The sequence below is a fragment of the Triturus cristatus genome, chromosome 6, assembly GCF_964204655.1.
Source record: "Triturus cristatus chromosome 6, aTriCri1.1, whole genome shotgun sequence".
Taxonomy (NCBI): domain Eukaryota; kingdom Metazoa; phylum Chordata; class Amphibia; order Caudata; family Salamandridae; genus Triturus; species Triturus cristatus.
The window spans coordinates 1,149,293,422-1,149,314,680 of record NC_140589.1 but is presented as its reverse complement, the minus strand read 5'-3'; the positions used below and the strand labels follow the sequence as shown (position 1 = coordinate 1,149,314,680).

The following is a 21,259-nucleotide window of genomic DNA, read 5'->3' as shown; positions in this document are numbered from 1 at the left end:
GTTTTTAAAACCCGTAGAGAAACGGCATTGTTATTTACAATGTCAATAGCTTAATCAGTGTATGTGTAGGTGGCTCTGTGTGTGGGTGCAAATGCAATAGGTCTCGCATTTGAGAGTGATTAAGCTATTGACATTGTAAATAACAATGCCGTTTCTTTAAATGTTTTAAAAACAAAAACCTAAACAAAAATAATGTCATGAGCAATGCCAATAGCTCTAACTTTACCAATGCCGAGACCATTGCATTGTAAATGCTTGTTTTATAGTCTCCCTGAATTTCAGTAGATTGGTTTGCAGTCGGATCTTTCTGTGTTTTTTTTCCCACAAACAAACTTTTGTCCATAATTATAATTCCTTCTCCCTTATCAGCCTCTTTCACAATTTAAATTGAAATAAATAATTAGTATCTTTAACATGTACATTTCATGGAGTTTGCAATATGGATTGCCTGGCTGGCGGAGTTGTAACACAACTCTCTCAAAGTTTTGAATGATACTATTAACAGCTGGGCATGCCAATGTGCTATTTATGGTCTGGCTTGACAGTATAACTATCACCTAACCTTTTAACCTACACCAATATTAATGAAGATATTTGCTTCCACACGCAATCCTAACCATTCCCATGCTATTTATTTGTAATGCTTCACATTATCATACAACATTAATTTAAAACCAGACCTGGCTGGTCTTTTTATGGTCTGACTTGACATCCCAGCTGTCGCCAGACCATTATGTGAAAATCGCCAGTAGAGGGGCTTTGGCTCCGCCCACATATTGGGAGCCAGGAGTACATGTTTTGATTGGGCAGACGTTGTGTGCTTCCTTAACAAAGTGCTTGTACTCCACTGAGCAGTGGTTATTTTATACATCCAGCTGCTTGAGCTTTACCTTTCAGGGGTGCACACATGAAATTGTACTGCCATCAAAGTGTCTTAGATACCTACATAATTTATAGTGTTTTCTCAGGTCGCAGCACAGATGGGAGGAGAGCATTCATTAGCCTTCATGGATTTCTAAGTCTATCTTGGCAGTGCAACTGTCAGCTGATCTTTTGTATTATTCTACAGTTACCTGCTTCCGTGCAAATATATATCCATTCCTATGCTATTTATTTGTAATGCTTCATATTACCGTACAACATTCCTTTAAATCCAAACCTATTGCCATTGCCAGTGCTTTTTTGAAAGGGTGTGAATGTTAACACTTGACAGTGATCTTGGAAACATTTCCTCCAGTGCAATTTATTGACAAACCTACAGATGTGTGCTTGCGTCATATAATCATTACTTTGTTGTGGTACAAAAGATAAACACTTATGTAACATTTCCACTGTCTGTAAGGGTAATGGTTTTGTGTAGATATTGAAGACTGTTTTCATTCTTTATCTTGTAGATCTTTTACTCATTTGTTCTGTTTGCTGCATACTTCGTACTCTCTCCTGATTCTCTTGTTTGGGCAATGGCTAAAAACTGTTGTTCACATTCTTATGCAACTTTTTTTTGTGGCTGACCTTTGTGTTATCTCACTTGTTTAAAATTAATGTGTATGCTGTATAGGACTAACACTGTATTTGGTTTATTGCTAATTTTGTTTTATTTTTTTCTATCTAGGCTAGAAATGTGAACACATCTGAACTTGCAGCAATTAAAGTGATAAAGTTGGAGCCTGGTAAGTAATTTTAATTTGTTTTTAGTTTGCTGTGACCCAGTGGATCAGCAACATTTTGCAGTCGCGTGCATAAGTTTAGAAACATATATCTCGTAAAATGTCATTGCTTTAAATGTATTTTATTTGAGGTTCTTTGAGAATTCAGTGAGTGAACAATAGACAGTTGTATAGGCAACGTGTCACTAAAGCAAAGTGAAGTTTTAATGATGTATTGCAAATTGAACGATTTTTTTTAAATACAGCGTTTGTTTATTCCGTCCAGGTGTGAAACAAAGCCATTTGTCATTTATTGTTTTGGTTCTATTTACTGAATATGTGCTGCAATGTGTTTGCAAAAGCAGAGCATGACTTCAGCTAGCTACATCTTGTAAAGGGCTCGATGAACTATTGCATGGTATATGTTCTTTGCTTCATGGTCTACAAGTCCCAATCATCAAATGTATTTTCATGACGTCAACAATCCTCCAACTTTGTTGAAATCTCAGAGAGTTTGACCCAATTATACTTGGTTTTTCTGCATGACTACAGGCAGAATGTCTAGTTCTTAAGGCATTCTATTTCTTAGGCCATTTGCACGAAAATATTTGGGTAGCACTTGAGCTTTACTGGCTGCCATTTGTACACTGTGATAACTGATTTATACAGGACTGATGGTGTACGTAGGTCTCATTTTATGGTGACCTTTTCCCTACTATACAAACTTTTTGTTATAGTTGATAGTGCGGAAAGAGTCCAAATTTACTCTCCAGTACAAGTTCAGCATTTCTACTTGCAAGAATGGGCTCCAACTAGACGCTGTATATCTTTCCTTCTCCAAAGCGACATATCTTTGCCACTGTGTATGAATGGAACCTAGCTTAAATCAATAATTGCCATAAATTACAGTTAAGTTCAGTCAATGATTAGAGATTTAGGAAAGTTTCAAAACCTTTATTTCTCATTAAGTGTTTGTCATGTTATTCAATTAGTAAATCAAATATTCTGGCTACAGAAATCATAAAAATATAGTTAGTCATCAATATAGCAAAATAAGTGTGTTCCATAAAGGAATGTGTCCCTATTCTATCTAAAAAGGACCTAACCGAACCTGTAAAGAGTTATTCGAAGATCAAAGGAGCATCAAAATCCAAGTCTAAAATCAGTCAAACTCCCTATAAAGAGTAGTTCTTGAATATCAGCCGAGTCTCATCCCTCCAAAAGCATCAATATGAAGTCACAGTAGCAACTGCACAGGTAGATCTTAATGAGGTAAAAGGAAGCAGACAGACACAGCAGTAGCTGTACCCGCAGGACAAAAGTAAAGGAACTGTCACCTGCAAAGTGTCAGCCAACCGCAATCACTGCCAGCAGTAGCTCACAGCAAGTAGGCAAGAGTGGGGCAAGTGAGATTGCAAGGGAGAAAAGCGCTAGCTAGCTAGAAATGTGTGCAATTATAAGGCATAAACACGTGTTATTACAATGTTTCAGCTCTAAAACGTTCTCCAGTGAGAAAGCATCTCCATCTGTAAGCGGTCTCGACTTCCTTTCCCACAGCAAACAAGTGAAGCTCACGATCGACTATCAGAAATGTAACCTATGATGTTAGCATTTATACAACTGGGACAAGCTAGCCTTGGTTCCCGTTGAAGAACATTGCAGTCTATCATTTTATTAAATGTTTCACTGGGGAACAATGTACTGCACTGAAGGCAGAAACTTTTACTTGCAGATCTCCTGTCGGCAGTCATCTCTTATAATCATACATTTATTGTTAAAACAAATGCTATATGAACATACGAGAAAGAAGGAAGTTCAATTCTAGTTTATCGAGGAATATGTAGCTGTAGAAAGTAAAACATTTTATAAACTCAGCACATTCTACAATTATGACCGTATCTAAGCAAGTCACTTTAAGATCAAGCTATTGAATACACTTGTGCAGAGTTCAGCATTTTCCTAAAAGCATCTGTTTTATAAGAAAAGGCCTTGCAGTAGGATTGTCCGCTTATTGCATTCTGTGCCATTTTCTATGTGTCATTTTAATGCATTGAAACCCAAGGCAAATTAACATAATTATTGATTAATTTTATAGGCCGTTTTCTGCATTATCAATTCCCATGTCTGATGGTTGTATTAACCATTACACTATGCTTAGTTCGCATGTGAAATCATTCAAAGTGCGCTCTCATCTGTTTAATCTCGTCTATCTCTTTTGACCTCTCTATTTTAGTGATTTCATATAATCATCATCTATAATTCCATTTTGAGCCAAACCTTTTGCAAATCTGTTGTGATTCCTTTTCCCTTCTTCCTTGTGGAAAATTTCTACAGCACATGAACAATGTATACTAAAACAGTAAACAGAGCCCTACTATTATTATTCACAATAGTTCCTCTTTTAGAATTCCTCTTCCTGCAGTCAAAAAACAATTTCCAATCGTTTGAAATCCTTTTCCAAAATTTTCAAAATCGTCATGTTTTTCTAATTCTTCCAATTCAGACTTTAAGTCTGAAATGTTCTTTGCAAAACCTTCAATCTCCTTACTCTCATCAGGAATGTATGAGCAGCAATAAGTTGAGCATCTTGCAGACTCCGCCCTTCTCTGCCAGAAATATGCCTAAAGCAGTGCGATCCTGAAGTATCATGTACCGTATAGCAATTAGTTCAGGGTTAACTCCTAGCAAAGCTCTAGAAGAGCTTCTTACCATTTTGTCGACTACGGTTGATAGCTTTATAATCTTTTCTCTGATTAACATAACATCTACAGTTGGCATGATTGCTCCAAATAGGTCTTCCACTACATCAGCTCCAGTTTCAGTACTACGTTAATGTGTATATGCAGGTGTCATTGTTGACACGTCCAAGCTCTACATGGTACATTTTAGGAAATAAAACACCCAAATAGCAAATAACCTTCCAATCAGCAGGTAGCAGGAAATAATCATTGTGTCCACAAATAAAGTTAACTCCAGGAATCACAGATTCCTCTCCTGTTAATTCAAAGTACATGTCTAGTTTTTTGGGGTGTTCCTCTGTAAACTCACATTTCCCCCTTTATGTTGACTGTCTAACCTTAATTCCGGGTAAATCATTTACTTTCTAAAATCATCTTCTTTCTTCCAAACATTTTTTTAAAACATCACTATGTTTATCTTTAGTACGTGTTATATTCATGTGTCTTTCTTCTAAAGCCATAATGTAAGATTTCTCTAAGGGTTTCATCAAGCAGGTCAAATTATTGTTGTAAGCCTTAACACTATCTATGGGTCTATAGGTAATGAAATAATACAAAGCAGTGTCCATTTCCTTTGTTTTGTGGGTGTAAATTAAATTTTTTCTATCAAAGACACTCTTGAAAGAATTAATTCTTAGTTATAATAAAAATATTCAAAATGTTGTCTATATGCGAGTGAAAGTAAAATACTACAAAGAGATAACATAAGATAAGGGCATGTGGTAATAGGTGACTTCTTCTGAGGCAGATGTAGGTAAATGAGCACAAACATAGCAAGTCTTTGCATCTATAGCATGAGTTTATTCTTGCACTAATCTAGAATAAACATTTGAACAACAATCATCTTTTTTTAACTAATAAAAGAAGCTCTTAGTTGGTCTTCATCACTAAGATATGTATGTGGCTTTGTTGTGTTAGCGTTTCCATGATCTATTTCTGGGAACAACTGAAATCTTATTCATACTATAGTAATCATTATTATCACAACATATATTACTCTTGTTTCTAATGCTACACATTTCTCTCAAATCAAGCTAGGTATGTTTTGAAATTCAGTAGCTCAGGAATTTAGCAGTTTAGTCCTTCAGCAGTTCAGCAGATTTTTGTTAGTCGTTTTTTCTTTCTTTTTTTCTCCCAAAGCAACTTTTGTATTTGCACGTCAATTTTTAATTAGGCAATCCTTAACCCTACTCCGTGTTCTTCTATTTTGTTATCCCTACCCTTCTACTGCAAACTTGGGCCTTGTTTGCTCTTCTGTAAAATAAGAAATTAAAATAACAAAGGACTAACTGGACAGTTCTTTCATTGATCAGTTATTATCTTCTTTAGGCTTCTCTGCAGTTCTTAGTTTTTTTTTATTTCAATTTTTCTCATTTTCTGTTTAAGTCCCTATAAATCAAGGTGGCTCATATAGTTCAGAACTCACATCACACAGATTATTCAATTAAACAATTCGTATTGATCATCATAGTACATCCACTCTGGTGCTAAACATAAGGCACTCTTCTTTTTGACATTGTGTGATTTTTCTAAATATCCTGTTCATAGGAGTGTTTCCATTCACTTTAGCAAGTGACTCTCCTTATTTCAGTGCTTGTTCCTGCATCCAAATCTTCCAGTGATACTAACGGATTGCCAGTATTCACTTTGTGTTGTTGACCACTCTCTGCTTCCATTTCATTAGAGACTTCAGTGCCACTTTGTGTAACTTCAGGCAATTGAATCGGTCTGTCGACTTGCAAGTCTTCACCCCTCTCTTGCTGTTCTTGCTGTGGCGGAGCCACTGGCCTGGATGTTCTCTCAACTGGTGACACGGTCATCAACGCTCTTCGCACAAGATGAAAGACCACAACTGCTTCTTCTTGATTTCTCTCTTACTTGGTGTTAGAAACATGAATCCAATTTAGAATTCCAGCACATTTCAGAGAAGTATTTGTAACTAAGATGATCTTCCATTCAGGTCCAAACAAGTCTTCCGAACCTGCTTCTTGATCATGACCCAATGTATTGAGGTTGTGGCACTGTTCTTGGTGAGGATCTCTTGTGGCTGCTATAACCTGATAGGAAACAGTTCAGCCACCTCAGCCAACCCTTTGTAATAATCGAGTATCCCATCAAGTGTGATGTTCAAAAGTGCACTTGTAGGTACAGCTGGCAGTCTCATTGCACTGCCCATCAATATCTTGTGATGTGACAAATCTGTCTTCCTATATTTGATACTTCGAATGCTCATCAAGACCAAAGGAAGTGCATCTGGCCGTTTCAATGATGTTGAAGCACAACTCTTTGCTAATTTTGATTTAAGAGATCCATTGACTCGCTCACAATTTCAGAGGCTTCTGTGCTGTAACTGCAATGTAATCTTTGCTCCATCTGCAATGATGTGCAAGTCTTCCTCAGGAACTCATTATTGAAATGAATGTCCCCTAACCTATTCAGGAGAAACGGGCACTCCGTAACATGGAATCAATTCTCGTAATAACAGTTTTGATACAGTAAGACTGTCAATTCTTCTGGTTGGGTAGGCTTCCACCCATCTTCAGAAAACACACACTATCACCAGGATATATCTCAGCATGTTCTATGAAGGCCTCTCAATTAAATTAATTCTGCATCCTATTGAAAGGACCACCTGATCTCCCTATGTGAATCAGTGTAACCTGTGTTCTTTCCTGCAGTCATCTGTTGACAAATTACACATCTATGACAAACTTCCTCTCGCTAGCATGCTGAATCTGGGATTCAACCAGTTTTTCCTGAACAAACAAACCGTAACATCCCTTCTTAAATGTGCATTTCCATGATTGCACCTAGTCATTGGGAACATCAAACTATCTGGTAAAACGTTCCTCCCATCTGCTAACATCCAAATGCCATTTTAATTTTCCCACAACCTGCTTTTATCCAGCTTTTTTGCTCTGTTTCTGACACATTTTCTTGAACTCTTTTCAATTAATCCGAAGTATCAATTACTTTCATCAGCATGGTAAAAGAGGCTTCCTCTTCTGACGTGAAATTTCCATTAAATGTGCAGGCCAACAAAGCACAATTCTTTGCGATTTTACCCGCATACTTATTTCCCATGGCGATGTCCCCATTGCCACACTGATGAGTTACACATTTAACCACTGCAATTTCTTCAGGCAACTGTAAAGCTTCCAGCTGATTTTTAGCCTGCATTCTGTTCCTTATTTGTGTACCTGAGGAGGTAAGAAACCCTTTCTGTGACCACAGTTACCCAAAATCATGAGCAAAACAAATGCTTTACTGACCGGCTATAAATATGGTCTCTCTTGTGTGCAGTTTAACTGCATACTCTTGTAAGGGCAATCAATTCTCTAACTTGTGCTGCTGGAACCCTTTGAAGCCAGAAAGCTTTGACAACATAATTTATTGTGCACACGGCATATGCTGCTCTCAGTGTGGCTTCATTAGTATTAGTTCTGAGACATGAGACATCTAAAAACAAAAGATGGTCGGGTGCAATCGGGGGTCCATCCTTAATATCAGGTCTTGGCTTGGTGCATAAGTACATGACATCTAGGCAAACATGTTTAACATCATCACAAACAGTATCATTAATTGGCATTAATGTTGAAGGGTTAAGTGTCTGGCATCTTTTCAAGATAAAGTTTTCTGCAGGCATGATGTTCATATTTGGTCAAACTATTTACTGTGTTTTTGTCAAAGGAAACTCCACAGAATGTGGGACCATAACAGTTAAATGTTATCCCATCACTATGTTCTCACTCTTTTCCAAACTAGTGCTCACTGCGGCAACCCCTTTTAAGCAACCAGAAAGACCGGCGGCTACGGGGTCAAGTGCGGTAGAGAAGTAAGCCACTGGCTTTCGAGCGTTTCCGTGCATTTGAGTCCGCACTGAGAGAATGCAGACCTCTCTCATGGCAAAATAATGTACATTCTTTTGTGTCATCTGGCATTTCTAGTGCTGGGATATGACACCATCTCTCTTTCAGCTCTAGGAAGGCTTCCAATTCCTTGGGACAACAATTGCTTGAATCAGACACATCCCGATGTGTCAACCTCAGTAGAGGCTTTGCCGCTAAGGAAAAGTTTGGTATCCACTGTCTACAGTAGCCAGCCATTTCTAAAAGCATCCTGACCTTATTTTGAGTTCGAGGTGGACTAATTTGAAAAATAGCTTTCATTCTCTCTGGTAACACCTTCCATACTCCTTTCTCAATTATGTGTCCCTGCTATTGAACTTCTTTCTGACAGTACAGCAATTTACCTGGAGACATTTTTTGTCCATTCTGAGCCAGGTGATTCAATAAGGCAATGGTGTCTTGTTTGCAAGCTTCTTGTGTCTCTGATGTCACTAATAAGATGTCTATATATTGTACAAGTACTGACTTATAGGGCATTGGAATGATTCCAGATTTATCTTCAAAATCTACTTGAAGATGGGGCGACTTTCTATATAATCTTGTGGGGCACAACACCATGCTAATAACCTCTGCTGGAACACAAAGCAGAACAAGAACTGTCTTTCTTCATATTCGGATACTGAGCAGAAAGCCTGACACAGGTCAATCACTGTAAACTATTCTGCAGTTTGAAACAATACGGTGGCTGGATTCGGTACCATGAGACTCCATGAGACACCATGGAACATAATCACTGTTCTAGATATTCTGGCTTTAAGCATCCTCATTATCTCCTATTGTTCCACCTTCAGTTTGGAAATGTTATATGATCTTTCTCTTTCAGAATATAAGTTTTCTTGCGAAGAGTCAATCTGTCTTTCTAATTCGTGCTGCTTCCTCCAAGTGGGCTAAAGTAGCACTCTAATCAGTATGACTCATGTCTCCGGGGGTCACAGGAACTGTGAAAACCAGCGTCCCACCATCTATAAGAGTTTGTATTGTCTATGGTGGTCTACACACAACAATCTGCGAATTTGTTCAATTCGGCACAAATCCTGTTATGGATGTGAATCCAGTGCTCCTTGAGCATCTCGTATCAAATCTAGGTTTTAAGGGACATTGGGAACTGGTCTTGGTAAAGTATGTACATTTACTGGTGGTACTGGTACTGCATTAAGCACCACAGGTGTACTGATCTCAGCAGACACTGCTATTTGTGGTCGAGCCACAACTGATGGAACTATTTGGAGTACCTGCATAGGTCTCTCAATCTGCACTGTGTTCACTACAACTGGTGCCAAAGCCATAGTACTATTGGTTTCTTCTTATTTCCTCTTCCCAAAGCTTCTGTTGTAATGACTGGCCATAGCTTAGTTCCCTCAATTACAGCTTTTCTCCATCTATGCTGTCCTTCATCACAATAAACATCTGCATAATTACGGACTGCTTTTTTGGTCCTTCTCTGATATTTTTCCTTCTCTCTGTCTTGGGCAACTTTCTCCCATAAATTTAAAGCCACATATTGTGCAGGTCTAGGAGGTGGCTTCATCTAGTATAGATTCCCGTTCAGATTGTCAAGAATTCTCATTTCAAAAGATCCATATCTCAGAAAACTTGATGGACCCTCTTTCTCTGTGATCTTGCACCATTGATGAAGACAAAAACGTGTATATCCCATGTTCTGCTATCCTAATGTGTGCAAGCGTACCCTCAGGAGGTGCATCTTCCCCTTTCCGTACCTGGACAGCAACTTCCCCCTTCACCAAACTCTTAAATTCTGTAAAACATTTAATGATTGCTGAAATTTAATACACAAAAATGCTTAAGTTCAATGTTGGGCTTTTGTTCCGGATAAGTCAAATTACTTTTAACCAATATTGTGACAGCTATTATTTTCCAAAATCCAGTTAACTATCCCAATGCAATATTCACTCAGATTGTGACCAATCTCAGCACAACACATCTAATTTACCAACCAATCCCAGTGTGAAAGTACACCAATCGACCAATCCCAGCGTGGAAATTATGAAGTATGACTTCACTCCATGCAGCAGTTAACCCTCCTTTACAATTTCCTCGTCTTACACTAACTTCCACAAACTCACAACGAATACAATATACATCTCAGTTCTTGTTTGCTCTTACTACAGAAATAACAGAATTCCAATCATTCAAGAAAATCACAAACGCAAATTAAATCTCGACTAGTAAAAATTCATTCTAATCAATGCCCCATCCCATTTTTGCGCAATCAAGTTTTAGTAACATAATCAATGTTAAATAATCTGGACATTCACTTTTTAAAATGATATTTTAACCTCTTTAGGAGTGATGGTAAGTCACACTCTTTAAACCCTGCAAGCGCGACATTTTAAGTGTCTTCCACACTTGACTCAATCTATCCTGTATATCTTTATGTATATTGGTATCTTAGACTACGATGAGTCTGAAGCTCTTCAACTTCTTCACATTAAACAAACAACATCATACCAAATCACTATTGCGATAAACCACGCATCACCCTATGACTGCTCACACCTCCAAACAGCAACTGCCTTTGAATACCGCCTTGTCAGATCTTCAGATTCTGAGCATTGGATTTCAGGACTGAATTATTTTGATCTAATTTGGGAATTTATTTATGGTTCCATTCAAGGTGTGACCGTCCTCCGCTTCCAGAAAAACGATGGCACAGAAAGAGTCCAATTTACTCTCCAGTACAAGTTCAACCCTGTTACTTACAGGAATGGACTCCAACTCCAAGCACAAATTTATTTTCTTCTCCAAGATGACAGATCTTCGCTACCGTGTATGAATGGAACCCAGCTCAAATTAATCATTGGCACAAATTACAGTAAAGCTCAGTCAATGATGAGAGGTTTAGGAAAGTTTCAAAACCTTTAGTTCTCATTCGGAGTTTAATAAGTTCTTTTATTTGTTTTTATTCAATTAGCAAATCAAATATTCTGGTTACAGAAATCATTAAGATCTGGTCAGTCATCAATATAGCAAAATAACAGCATGTTCCGTAAAGGTATTTGTCCCTATTCTATCTAAAAGGAACCTAACCTATCAGAACCCATAAAGGCTCCTTGGAAAAGAGCAAGATCAAAGGAGCATCAGTCACGATAGCAACTGCACAAGTAAATCTGAATCGGGTAAAATTAGGTAATCAGACACAGCAATAGGTATACCGGGCAGGTCAAAAGTTAAGTAATTGTCACCCGTAAAGTGTCAGGCAACAAGAATCACTGTTGGCAGTAGCTCACAGCAAGTAGGCAAGAGTGGGGCAAGTGAAAATGCAAGGGAGAATGGTGCTAGCTAGCTAGAAATATGCACTATTATAAAAGGCATTAAAACAAATTATTACAATGTTTCAGCTCTGAAAGTTCTCCTCCAATGAAAAAGCATCTTCCATCTATTAGCGGTCTTGTTCGTCCTTTCCCACGGCAAATATGGGAAGCTCACGATACAATGTCAGAAATGCATCCTATGATGTTAGCATTTATACAACTGTGGCTACCTAGCATTTGTTTCCACGGAAGAACAATGACTGCCAGTGTTCAGTCTATCATTTTATTAAATGTTTCACGTAAGAACAATGAACTATGCTAAAGACAGAAACATGTGCATGCAGATCTCTTGTTGGGTTACTGCAGTTAATCTCTTATAAGCATACATTTTTTTTTTTAACATGAGAGAAAGAAGGAAGTTCAATTCTAGTTTATCTAGAATATGTAGCTATAGAAAGTAATACATTAATAAATTCGGCACATTCTACAATTATGACCGTATCTAAGCAAGTCACTTTAAAGGCAAACTATTGAATACTTGTGCAGAGTTCAGTATTTTCCTAAAAGCATCTGTTTAATAAGAGAAGAAATTACCCAAGCCAAGTCCTGGCAATAGGAGTGTCAGCTTAGTACATTCTGCACCATTTTCTACTTGCCATTTTAAATGCATTTTTGTGTTGAAACTCAAGGCAAATTAACATCGTTATTGATTAACTTTATAAGCAGGAAGTAAAAAATATATTGGTTTTGATTAATTAAAACCATTACAAAATTGCATTCTAATAAAACATTTTGATCGATTGACTTTTCGAACGGAACACTTTTTTAAAATTCTTATATAATAAAACATACATGACTAATTTGAAAGTGCAAAGTGTCCTTAATTTCGCTCAGAGCCTCTGGAGTCTATACACAGGTTACAGCTGGTCTTTGCTTAGCTGCTAAAGCAGGAATTTAACAAGCTTCCCATTTAATTGTGGGTCCTTTGGGTTAAAGCATGCAAGTAATGCTTGTCTCCGGGTACGTATGCCTCATTCATTAAAATGAGTTTTTAGGAGGCCTACCCTTTCCTCTTTTAGCTTAGTGCAGGAGCAAGTTCTATGTTCTATGTTCTCATTTCCAGCTCCGCATAGCCGGCATAAGTTCCCATAGTTCTTTCTCAGCTATGGTGGAAGATGAGATATGGCTGGCAGGATTCCTAACTTGTATTTTAAAAAGGATTCTTTAGACTTCCTAGAGTACCCTAGTTCAAAATATGCCTGTGACCCAAATGATTTGTAGCTGCACAGTCATCCATGCATGGCTCCTGTGTGCAAAGGCGGGTTTGTCTTCTGTGAGAGAAAGTTTCTTAATAACCTTATTTACGATGTGCTTAAAGTGCGAGTGCTGGTGGTTCAATGTATTTCTTGCGGTATTCTTAATTTTGTGCCAGCATTTGATATACGAGCCTCGCCTTGCGAGGAGTTGCTTTGTTGGACCAAACTCGAGCCAAATCTGTGCTGGCGAGATGTAAGGCGGGAGGTTTAGGATTACTCCCCGCCTCTCAGTACCTCGCTGCCATATGTAACTGCTGATGGAATTATTGCTTGTGCAACACGGAGAAGTGGGGTGAATGTTGGTCCTGTCAGTTTTGTTTTAAGCTGCCTTAGCCTTGTTGCAGTCGTTATTCCTTTACTCTTGATGGCCTTAAGCTGGATCCCGATTTGGCCCCCCCTTATCAGTCATGACACCAAGGTACTTATACATGTCACAGCTCGCAATTGCAGTTTTTCCAAGTGACCAGAGATGGGACAGTTTTTTCCCATTTATTGTTAGGGTTTTAGTTTTTTCAATATAACTTCTCGATCGTTCTCATCAGCGTACCCATGTAGTGCGTTAAGTAGCCGTTGTGGACCTACTTGGGTGTGGCTAGTTAGAACAACATCGGCCGCATAAGACATACTGGAAATGGTCTTTCCTTCTATTCGAGGGGCATGCGCATTGCAAGCAGTGAGGGCTGTCGTCAGGTCTGCTGTGTAAATATTCAAAAGAAAGGGTGCTAAGACGCACCCCTGTTTGAGGCCTTTGTTCGTTGGTATACGCCTTGACAGGTGGGAGCCGTTGCCAAGCTTGACCTGTATCCACGTGCTGGAGTGTAGTTCTATTAGGAGATTCAGGAGGGACGGAGGACTCCCCCAGAGAGCCAATTTCCTCCAGAGGTTAGCTCAGTTGACATTGTCGAACGCCGCCTTCAAGTCCACAAAGCAAAGATGGAGAGTTTGTTTAGTTAAAATTTCTTTGTCGATGATGAGTAGTGACGTTGCTAAAAGGTTGATGGTTGTTCCAGTCTCTCTACAGAACCCTGTTTGGGTGGGTGGAATTATGTTTTGCTTAGTGAGTAGATTCCCCGTATTTTGCCTCTACATTCAATATTGCGGTCAAACGGTAATTCTTTGGTAGTGTTTTGTCCCTGCTTTATAAATTGGTGAGATGATAGAGCCCTTCCATGATTCGGGCAAACACCCAGTTTGCCTGACAGAGCTAAAGATGGGAGCTAGGGTTTCTGACCAGTATTCTGAATCTTGTTTAAAGAGAGCTGGTGGTATCCCATTTGGCCCGGGTGCTCCTTCTTTCCTCCCTTTGGATATTTGTTCCATGATCATGATGGCGTCTATTTCAATTGCCTCGGCAGACTTCACGTTTTGGGATTGAGGTACAGGCTGTTCATCCTTGCTGATGTTTGATCCAGATACCTGTTGGTTGAAGTGATGTTCTAAACAGGATGTCCAGGTATTTTCCATTATGTATGCTGTTAAACCACCATGTGCTGGTTGTAAACATTTATTTATCATTGCCCAAAATCAGGCACTGTTATTTCCTTTGGAATCATGATGGAGTTTGGCCCAGAGTTCATTTTCATGTGATTTTCTTATGTCTCATTTAAGTTTCCTAAGTTCGGCCTTGCTCTTGCAGAGCTGTTGGTGTACATCCTTGTCTCCCGGCCTTATTTTCAGTGTCCTTAGTGATTTGTTTCTAGCTTTTTTATTTTTTTTTAAGGCTTTTCAAGGTCTACCTTTGTGCGTTTGTGGCCTTTCCTGCAGCTGTTGGGTCGTTGGTTGGGAGGTGCCGAACTACAGATGAGTAGGAGTTTGAGAACGTGGCCGTAAAGGTTTCCCATATGCGTGTGCGATTTCCCGTGGGGTGGTTAAACTCATTTAGTTGTTGTTTTGCTACCAGGAGCACCTTCCTGGATTTCGCTATAGCTGACTTAATTCTTTTTAGGTTTATTGTATGGCATGCATGCATTCCAGCTGGATTTGGAGTTGATTTGTCTGTTAGTGCATGGATTGTGATTTCCTGAGGCCAATGATCACTATCCCCTTTGTCTCCTAGGCAATAGCCTATTATATGTTGGAAGAATGAGAGAGACACTAGGGTGTATTCAATTAAGGAGGTTACGTGACCTGAGTGAAGTGTGGCGGTAAGAGGGGAATCCTCAACAAATCTGCCGTTCAACACCCTTAGTCCAATGCTCTCCAAGTCTTCTAGCAGCTCTGAGACGACCTTAGGTGTTCTTCCGCCGACGCTATGTGATTGAGTTGGAATGTTCCAATAAAAAGACTGGGCTTGAATGTCTTCATTTGGAGTGGTACCTAATATGCATTGGTTGAAGTCACCTGACAAGATGAGGTTCGGAGTTGTGTGTGTACTCATCAATTGATAAAGATGTTCGATCAATATTTTTGAATCCTGTGTTTTGTGTTTCGGGTTTAAGTATATATTAATTAGCAGTACCTCCTCCTTTTTCCCATTTAGATTTAATTGAACCTCTGTGGTGTTTACAGCTGGGAGCTGAGGCGGTAGTTCCTGCTCACTATGGATTTTTGTTATTTTGATATAATTAGCCAGGCCGCCTGATAGACGGCCATAGTTGCTTTTCCTTAAGGCTGGAGTGTGGAAACAAGTATATCCCTCTACTTGCAGAGGCGCCTCTTGCCATGTTTTCTGAAGCAAGATGATGTCGAAAGTTTTTAAATAATCGAGAAATTCAGCGTCTGCAGCCTTGTTGATTTGCCTGTTAATATTCCATGAGCATATCCTTAAGGGTTGTGTACCTGAATTTCCATGGTGCCTCATTGAGTTCCTCTGTCACTGTGGGTGACCGGATGTTTTAATGGTTCTAGTGATTCGAAGATGAACCGGGGCAACTGCGTTGGTAGCTATTAAGCTAGTTTGTGTGTTCGATATCTGTTCTTTTTCTGGTGACCGTCCACGGGCCCCTCTAAGCACAGACAGTTTTGTTGCTTTTGCAGGTTGTTTCTTCCCTTGCTACGTCAAAGAGAGGGAATGGGTATCCTGTATTGTAAAACACAGTTGGTTGTATCACCCAGGCTTAAAAGATTTCCCGTTCTTCCAGCACTTTGTTTGCAATTTGGATCGTCCTCCAGGTGGCTATGGTGGATTCCGTGCCTTGTGCTTTGCCCAGCTTTACGAATTCCATTTAAAGAAGATCAGTTGAACGTATTCCTTTTAGCATTGGTATTGTGCCTAGGAGTTGTAGACTGTTCCCTCTGTTCAAGATGTCGAAGGGTCCTTTCGATTCGTATTCTGGGGTGAAGAGAGTAATGGCAAAATTCCTAGTTTGGTTAATTGACGGATTTTTTTCAAGGTTTGGCCCTGAGTGATTTTCTCTGATGCAGTTAGTGGGTTGCTGAATCAGTCCAATGGTGGTATCGGGTGTGAGGGGCTCTTGGTACCTAGGGCCTGTGGATGTTTCTAATCCACAATCTGAATTTAGGTTTCGTGTTACACAGGGACCCAAGTGCCCAATAGTTATAGTCCTCGGCTCGTGAGGGGTTCCCTGCGTTTCATTACGGGCTCTACTTGTGTTATCATTTATTTAATTTTTTTTCCCTGATGCATAAGTGGAGTCCTGTCAGCTGACAGCTCAGTTTGCACGGGTGATATTTTAGGTTTGGTGCCCAGTGAAAGGGGCAAATGTAAGGTTGAGGCTGAGGCCAGCTCCTGGTTTGGTCAGTGGATAAAAGGGGGCTCCCTTTCCTCAATTTGATTTCAGTTCTGGAATTAGTGCGGTCGTCCTGTTTCAATTTGGCTTTAGTTTTTCTATTCCATTGGATGTCGGTTTGACCACTGGGTGATGATCGGGCTGCCCCCAAAGGTAAGGTTTGTACTTGTATCGCATCCAAATTTTCCATAGAGTGGGTGGGGTTCCCTTGGCTAATTAGACCTTCCCTCAACTAAGGGGACATATAGTAGTTTGCGCTTGCTGCTGTGATTTTTTTGTTTTAAATAGGGGATAACATTTTGTGAGGCTCGGTGATGGTATTTTGTTATGACCTTTTCTCCTAAGTTGACGTTCTGCTTTGGAGTTTGCTCCTTGGATAATGGAGGGGTCCTAGTGGACGGGCTGCCCACATGACAAATCGGGAGATTATTGCCAGGGTTTTTTTTCGACAACCAGATCCCTATTCGGTAACTCATCGGGGACTACTTTGTTTGAGTTTGCCCTTGGTTTCTCTTGTTTTGTGCCCTTTGGTAGGCCTTCTAAAAGAGTGGTAAGGATTGAGGGGAGTGACGATAATTTGTCGATAACAGGCCCTTAACTGCAGATCAGTTTTGCTTCCTGCTGGCCTCTGCTGATTAACAGATCTGATAGAGACATCTAGCTGCATATTCCTTAACTTAGAATATCCCCAGGCGTCATACTTGATCCGTAAAATTCTTTGCAGCAGCACGTCTGCGTGCCGGGGTATGGTGCCACACGACCCCGCCCTGACGTCATCCAGGTACGTGACATCAGCGAGGTCATATAAGTCCCTCCCCGCGCGCTGACGACAGTTTCCTTCTTTTCCGCGTACAATGCGGATCCCGAGTAGGCGGTTCCTCTGGCCTGTTTTCATGTCCCTTTTGACGCTTCGCATCTGGAACAGTGTGCGATGCCTTTGGGCTTTAAAACCTGTACCTCCTGTTCGCGGCAAATGTCCGCAACGGACCCACATCTTATCTGTATGTGGTGTTTGGGCGAACACCACGACTCGACAGATTGTGACTCCTGACAACACCTCAAGCTGAAGTCCCAGCGGGAGCGCCGGAGGAAGCTCCTTTTGCCCCGACTGTCCCGGTCGGAGTCGTCTCGTCGTCCGGCCTCTTAGTCGCCGGCAGGCCCCTCTGGTTTACAATCGTAGCGTCGCTCGCCCTCTGGGGCCCGGAGACGTTGTTCACCCCTTCTGGGTAAGTAGCGGCACATGTCACCGAGATCCACGACGTCATTTACGTCTGTTGTCGGGGGCGCAAGGTCCCGGAGCCCTCCGGATGTGCACCCCCGGGAGTCGCCCACCCCCTATTCACCCTACCCAGGCATGGGGGCGACTCGGACCCAAATGGAGGCCTATGCCGCGGCTCTGCAGGCCTCCCTTGGGTCCACTCCTGTCCCTGGGGCATCCTCGGGGCCTCTGCTTCTTGCGGGGTCCCCGACTGACTCGCCGGTGGGTTCGCCCCCGACGCCAATTAAGCTCTTGCCCCCCAAAGCCGAAGGAGATCTGGTGTCAGGGTGCAGCCCGGCTGGGTCCACCTCTACGACCCATAGCACCCCTGCCGCGCCGCATAGTCCTGTGGGGCTCCTTGTGGCGTCGCAGGTGGCTGCTGGTGCACAAATCCTTGCTTCGAGCACACCTCGGTCTTCTGGACAGGCAGCTGCCTGCCCGAAGCAGATATCGGCGCCGTGGCGGTGCCGGAAACTCGCCTCCCCGGCTCCAACTCCACTTCCTACTTCGTAGCCTGTTGTGGTTGAGTCTGAGTCGGCGCCGGAGGCTGGCCTCCCCGGCTCCGGCGCCATCCCCTTCTTCAGATGCGGGGCTTATCGTGGTGGACGAGGAGTAGGAGCCGGATGGAGCCGTCTCGGCCCCGGATGGAGCCGAGTCGTCGCCAGACGAGGTAGGGTCGGCGCCGGCCGGAGTCATTTTGGCACCACGGAGAGTTTGGCGTCACCTTCACATTCGGCTACGCCGGATCTATCCTTGCCTGTGCCCCCCTTAGAATTTGTGGACCTGGCAGGATCCCCGCCTCCTCAGGAGTCTCATCAGGACCCCCATTCGTCAATGGGGCTTCCTTCTTTTGGGCATTGGTCACACCCTCAGTGTATTGGTAGGCTTAGCTTACAACCCTCGCCTACGCATGAGTTGCTGTCCCCTCCTCAGAGGGCTACCGAGGCCGGTGAGGCGTTTCTTAGAGTAGTCTCCTTGGCCACTCGTGTTCTACACATGCAACCCCCTTCGGTCCCTTTGCCTGTGGACCTTCTGCTTGGTGTCCTTCACCATGGGTCGGGGAATGTGGAGCCGCTTCTGCCATGTGAAGCTTCTCTTTGATGCCCTTTTGGGCACATGGGCTCGGCAAGCTTCAGGTGATCTGGTGGCTCGTTCTGTCTTGCACCGCCACCGACCTGCTCCACATGATACAGTTTGCTTATTTGTTCACCCAGTCGTGCAGGGGTTCGTTTTGCAAACTATCTTCTCTTCCTTGCCTCACTTAGTGCTTCCTCCCTCCAGGGAGTCCAGTTGGTTTGAGTCGTGGGGTCGTAACCTCTTCGCCTCCACTAGTGCTGCCCTTCGTTCACTAAATACAGTGCGTGTCCTGGCTCGGGCTACCTCTGCATTTTGGGACTCTGTAGAGTCTCTTTTTTCGGATGCCTCTGAAGGCGCTCCTGTTGACCTACTTCATCTTCTTCGTGATGGCCGTGACCTTGCTGAATTCACGATCCGCTCGGCCTTGGATACTGCAGACTCCTTGGGCTGAGCTATGGCTGGTTCGGTTGCCTTGAGGCGCCATGCTTGGTAGCGTGATAGCGTCTTCCCAGAGAATATTCGGGAGCGATTTGTTGATCTACCCTTTGATGGGGTTTTATTGTTTGATGCCCTCCCGAATCGGCTGTTCAGCGCCTCCTTGCTGGCTTTCGTCCTCCGCCTTAAGGCTATATTTCCCAGTTCTTCTTTTTGCATGTTCTGGGGTGGTTACCCTTTCATTTAGCATCCTTTTGATGCCGTATACGTTTTGAGCTGGCGATAAACCTACTGTGGTAGTGTACCACAGGCTGTTGTGTACCACAGGTTGTTGTGTCTGGCCTCTGATTGTGGTTTGCCCTAAGAGGTGTTCCACATTGTTTGGGGTGTCCATACTCCAAGTGGGGTACTTGCAGGTCCATTTTGTCTGACTGGTAATGTAATAAATCGACGGTTTGTTGCATTGTATTTAATAAGATGTCCCACGTGTTTGATGCCTGTTTCCCAGTTTGAATTGGTGAACCTGGGGTCAAAGTAGGAGTCGGTGGGCTTTTACGTGAAATTGAGTTGTTGGACCATGCTTCTTGATCATTTCCATGTTTCGCACCCTGGTTTATGCTGGTGTGAACTGTTGGCGGAAGCTGTTTTTCATGAGTATCCAATGCGTAGGATGCTATTAGTTCCACCCACTCCTGTGATCCCAGGTAGGAAAGGGGATACTGCCCACCTCCCCTGGAGGCCGGGGAGTCCGATGAGATTTCAGAGGACTCTTTCGGGATTACGAGGCCGCCCCCCGGTTTCCGCTCCTAATGACAATTGGGCCGATTTGGTGGCTTCTCGATGTAATTGCGGGTTGTGAGTGGATTTGTGAGATTCTTTTTGAGGCGAGGCTTTAAGGTGGTGTTCGGATTGTGGAGAGAGATTCAGATTATATCCGCTTGAGACCTCCTGCCCCAGGTTTATGGCCTTATCGTTCTTTGTAGTAGACTCTTGTAAGTTTTCTACTTCCTTCTGCTTAATGAGGTTGATTGAGTCGGTTGTGGTGTTGCAGGTTGGGGGGGGGATGGGTAAAGATCGGCAAATGTCATGTTCCTCAGGACACTGCTCCTCTTCCCCCTCTTGAGTGTTAGACGAGCTGCTAGTTTTATGTTTGCAGTTTTGTTTCTGATTTTAGCAGGGGGGGCGCAGGTTGGGCCGCTGGAGTTCCCACTGTAGCGTGTACCGTGACCAGTGTGGCCGGTTGTTATAGGGGGAGTAGGGGGAGGAGTGGATCTTGAAGCCCCAGAATTTTGCAGCTGTAGGAAAATATGGATGATGCTGGGTCCTTTAAAAATAGGAATTTTGAGGAGATTTTTGGTTGGTATAGGTGAGGTCAGTTACTTCCAGGGTGCTGTGCTGAGCTGCTGGAAGCCTCCACTTCATCTGTGGCTGTTACCAACATTTTTGTGCTTGGTTTTGTTTTTCCGTTTTGTTTGGCTTTACGCACAGCGACCACGGGCGGCCCCCTTTTCCTGCCAGACCTCATGGTTGCAATACTCTGGGTCCTCTGATGCTGCCCTACTGACAGCCCTGCTTTCTCAGGATTGCCCCTTTGCTTTGTAGTGCGTTGTGAGGGGACTAAGAGGCACATAATCAGTTCAATTCTGTAGATATTTGTCTGCTGTTTAAACGCTGTTTGTCCTGTCTCCAGCAGTTTTCGCTGCGCTATCTGCAAATACTATTCAGCTTGTAAGCACAGACTCGGGCAGGTTGGCAGAGGGACTGAGGGGTGATGGTGAATCGGCTCCTTATTTTTTTTTTCCCGAGTTTGATGGAGTAAGTCTGGTGGTATCTTGTGGTATCCAGCGGGTCAGAGTGGATCTGACACCTAAACTGGCCAACTGCTAGTTCCGCCGTCCAAGCAAGGCCCAACAGGTGAGG

The 21,259-nt window shown here is 42.3% G+C and overlaps 1 protein-coding gene across 8 annotated transcripts in view; it reads left to right on the top strand.

The window, feature by feature from the left end:
* Positions 1-21,259, top strand: part of MAP4K3 (mitogen-activated protein kinase kinase kinase kinase 3) — a 1,115,786-nt gene that overhangs the window by 92,852 nt on the left and 1,001,675 nt on the right. For all 8 annotated transcript variants that reach the window (XM_085612074.1, XM_085612073.1, XM_085612071.1 and 5 more), the window contains exon 2: positions 1,613-1,670. In XM_085612074.1, the coding sequence (XP_085468200.1) occupies positions 1,613-1,670 (58 nt within the window). The remainder of the gene's footprint in view (positions 1-1,612; positions 1,671-21,259) is intronic.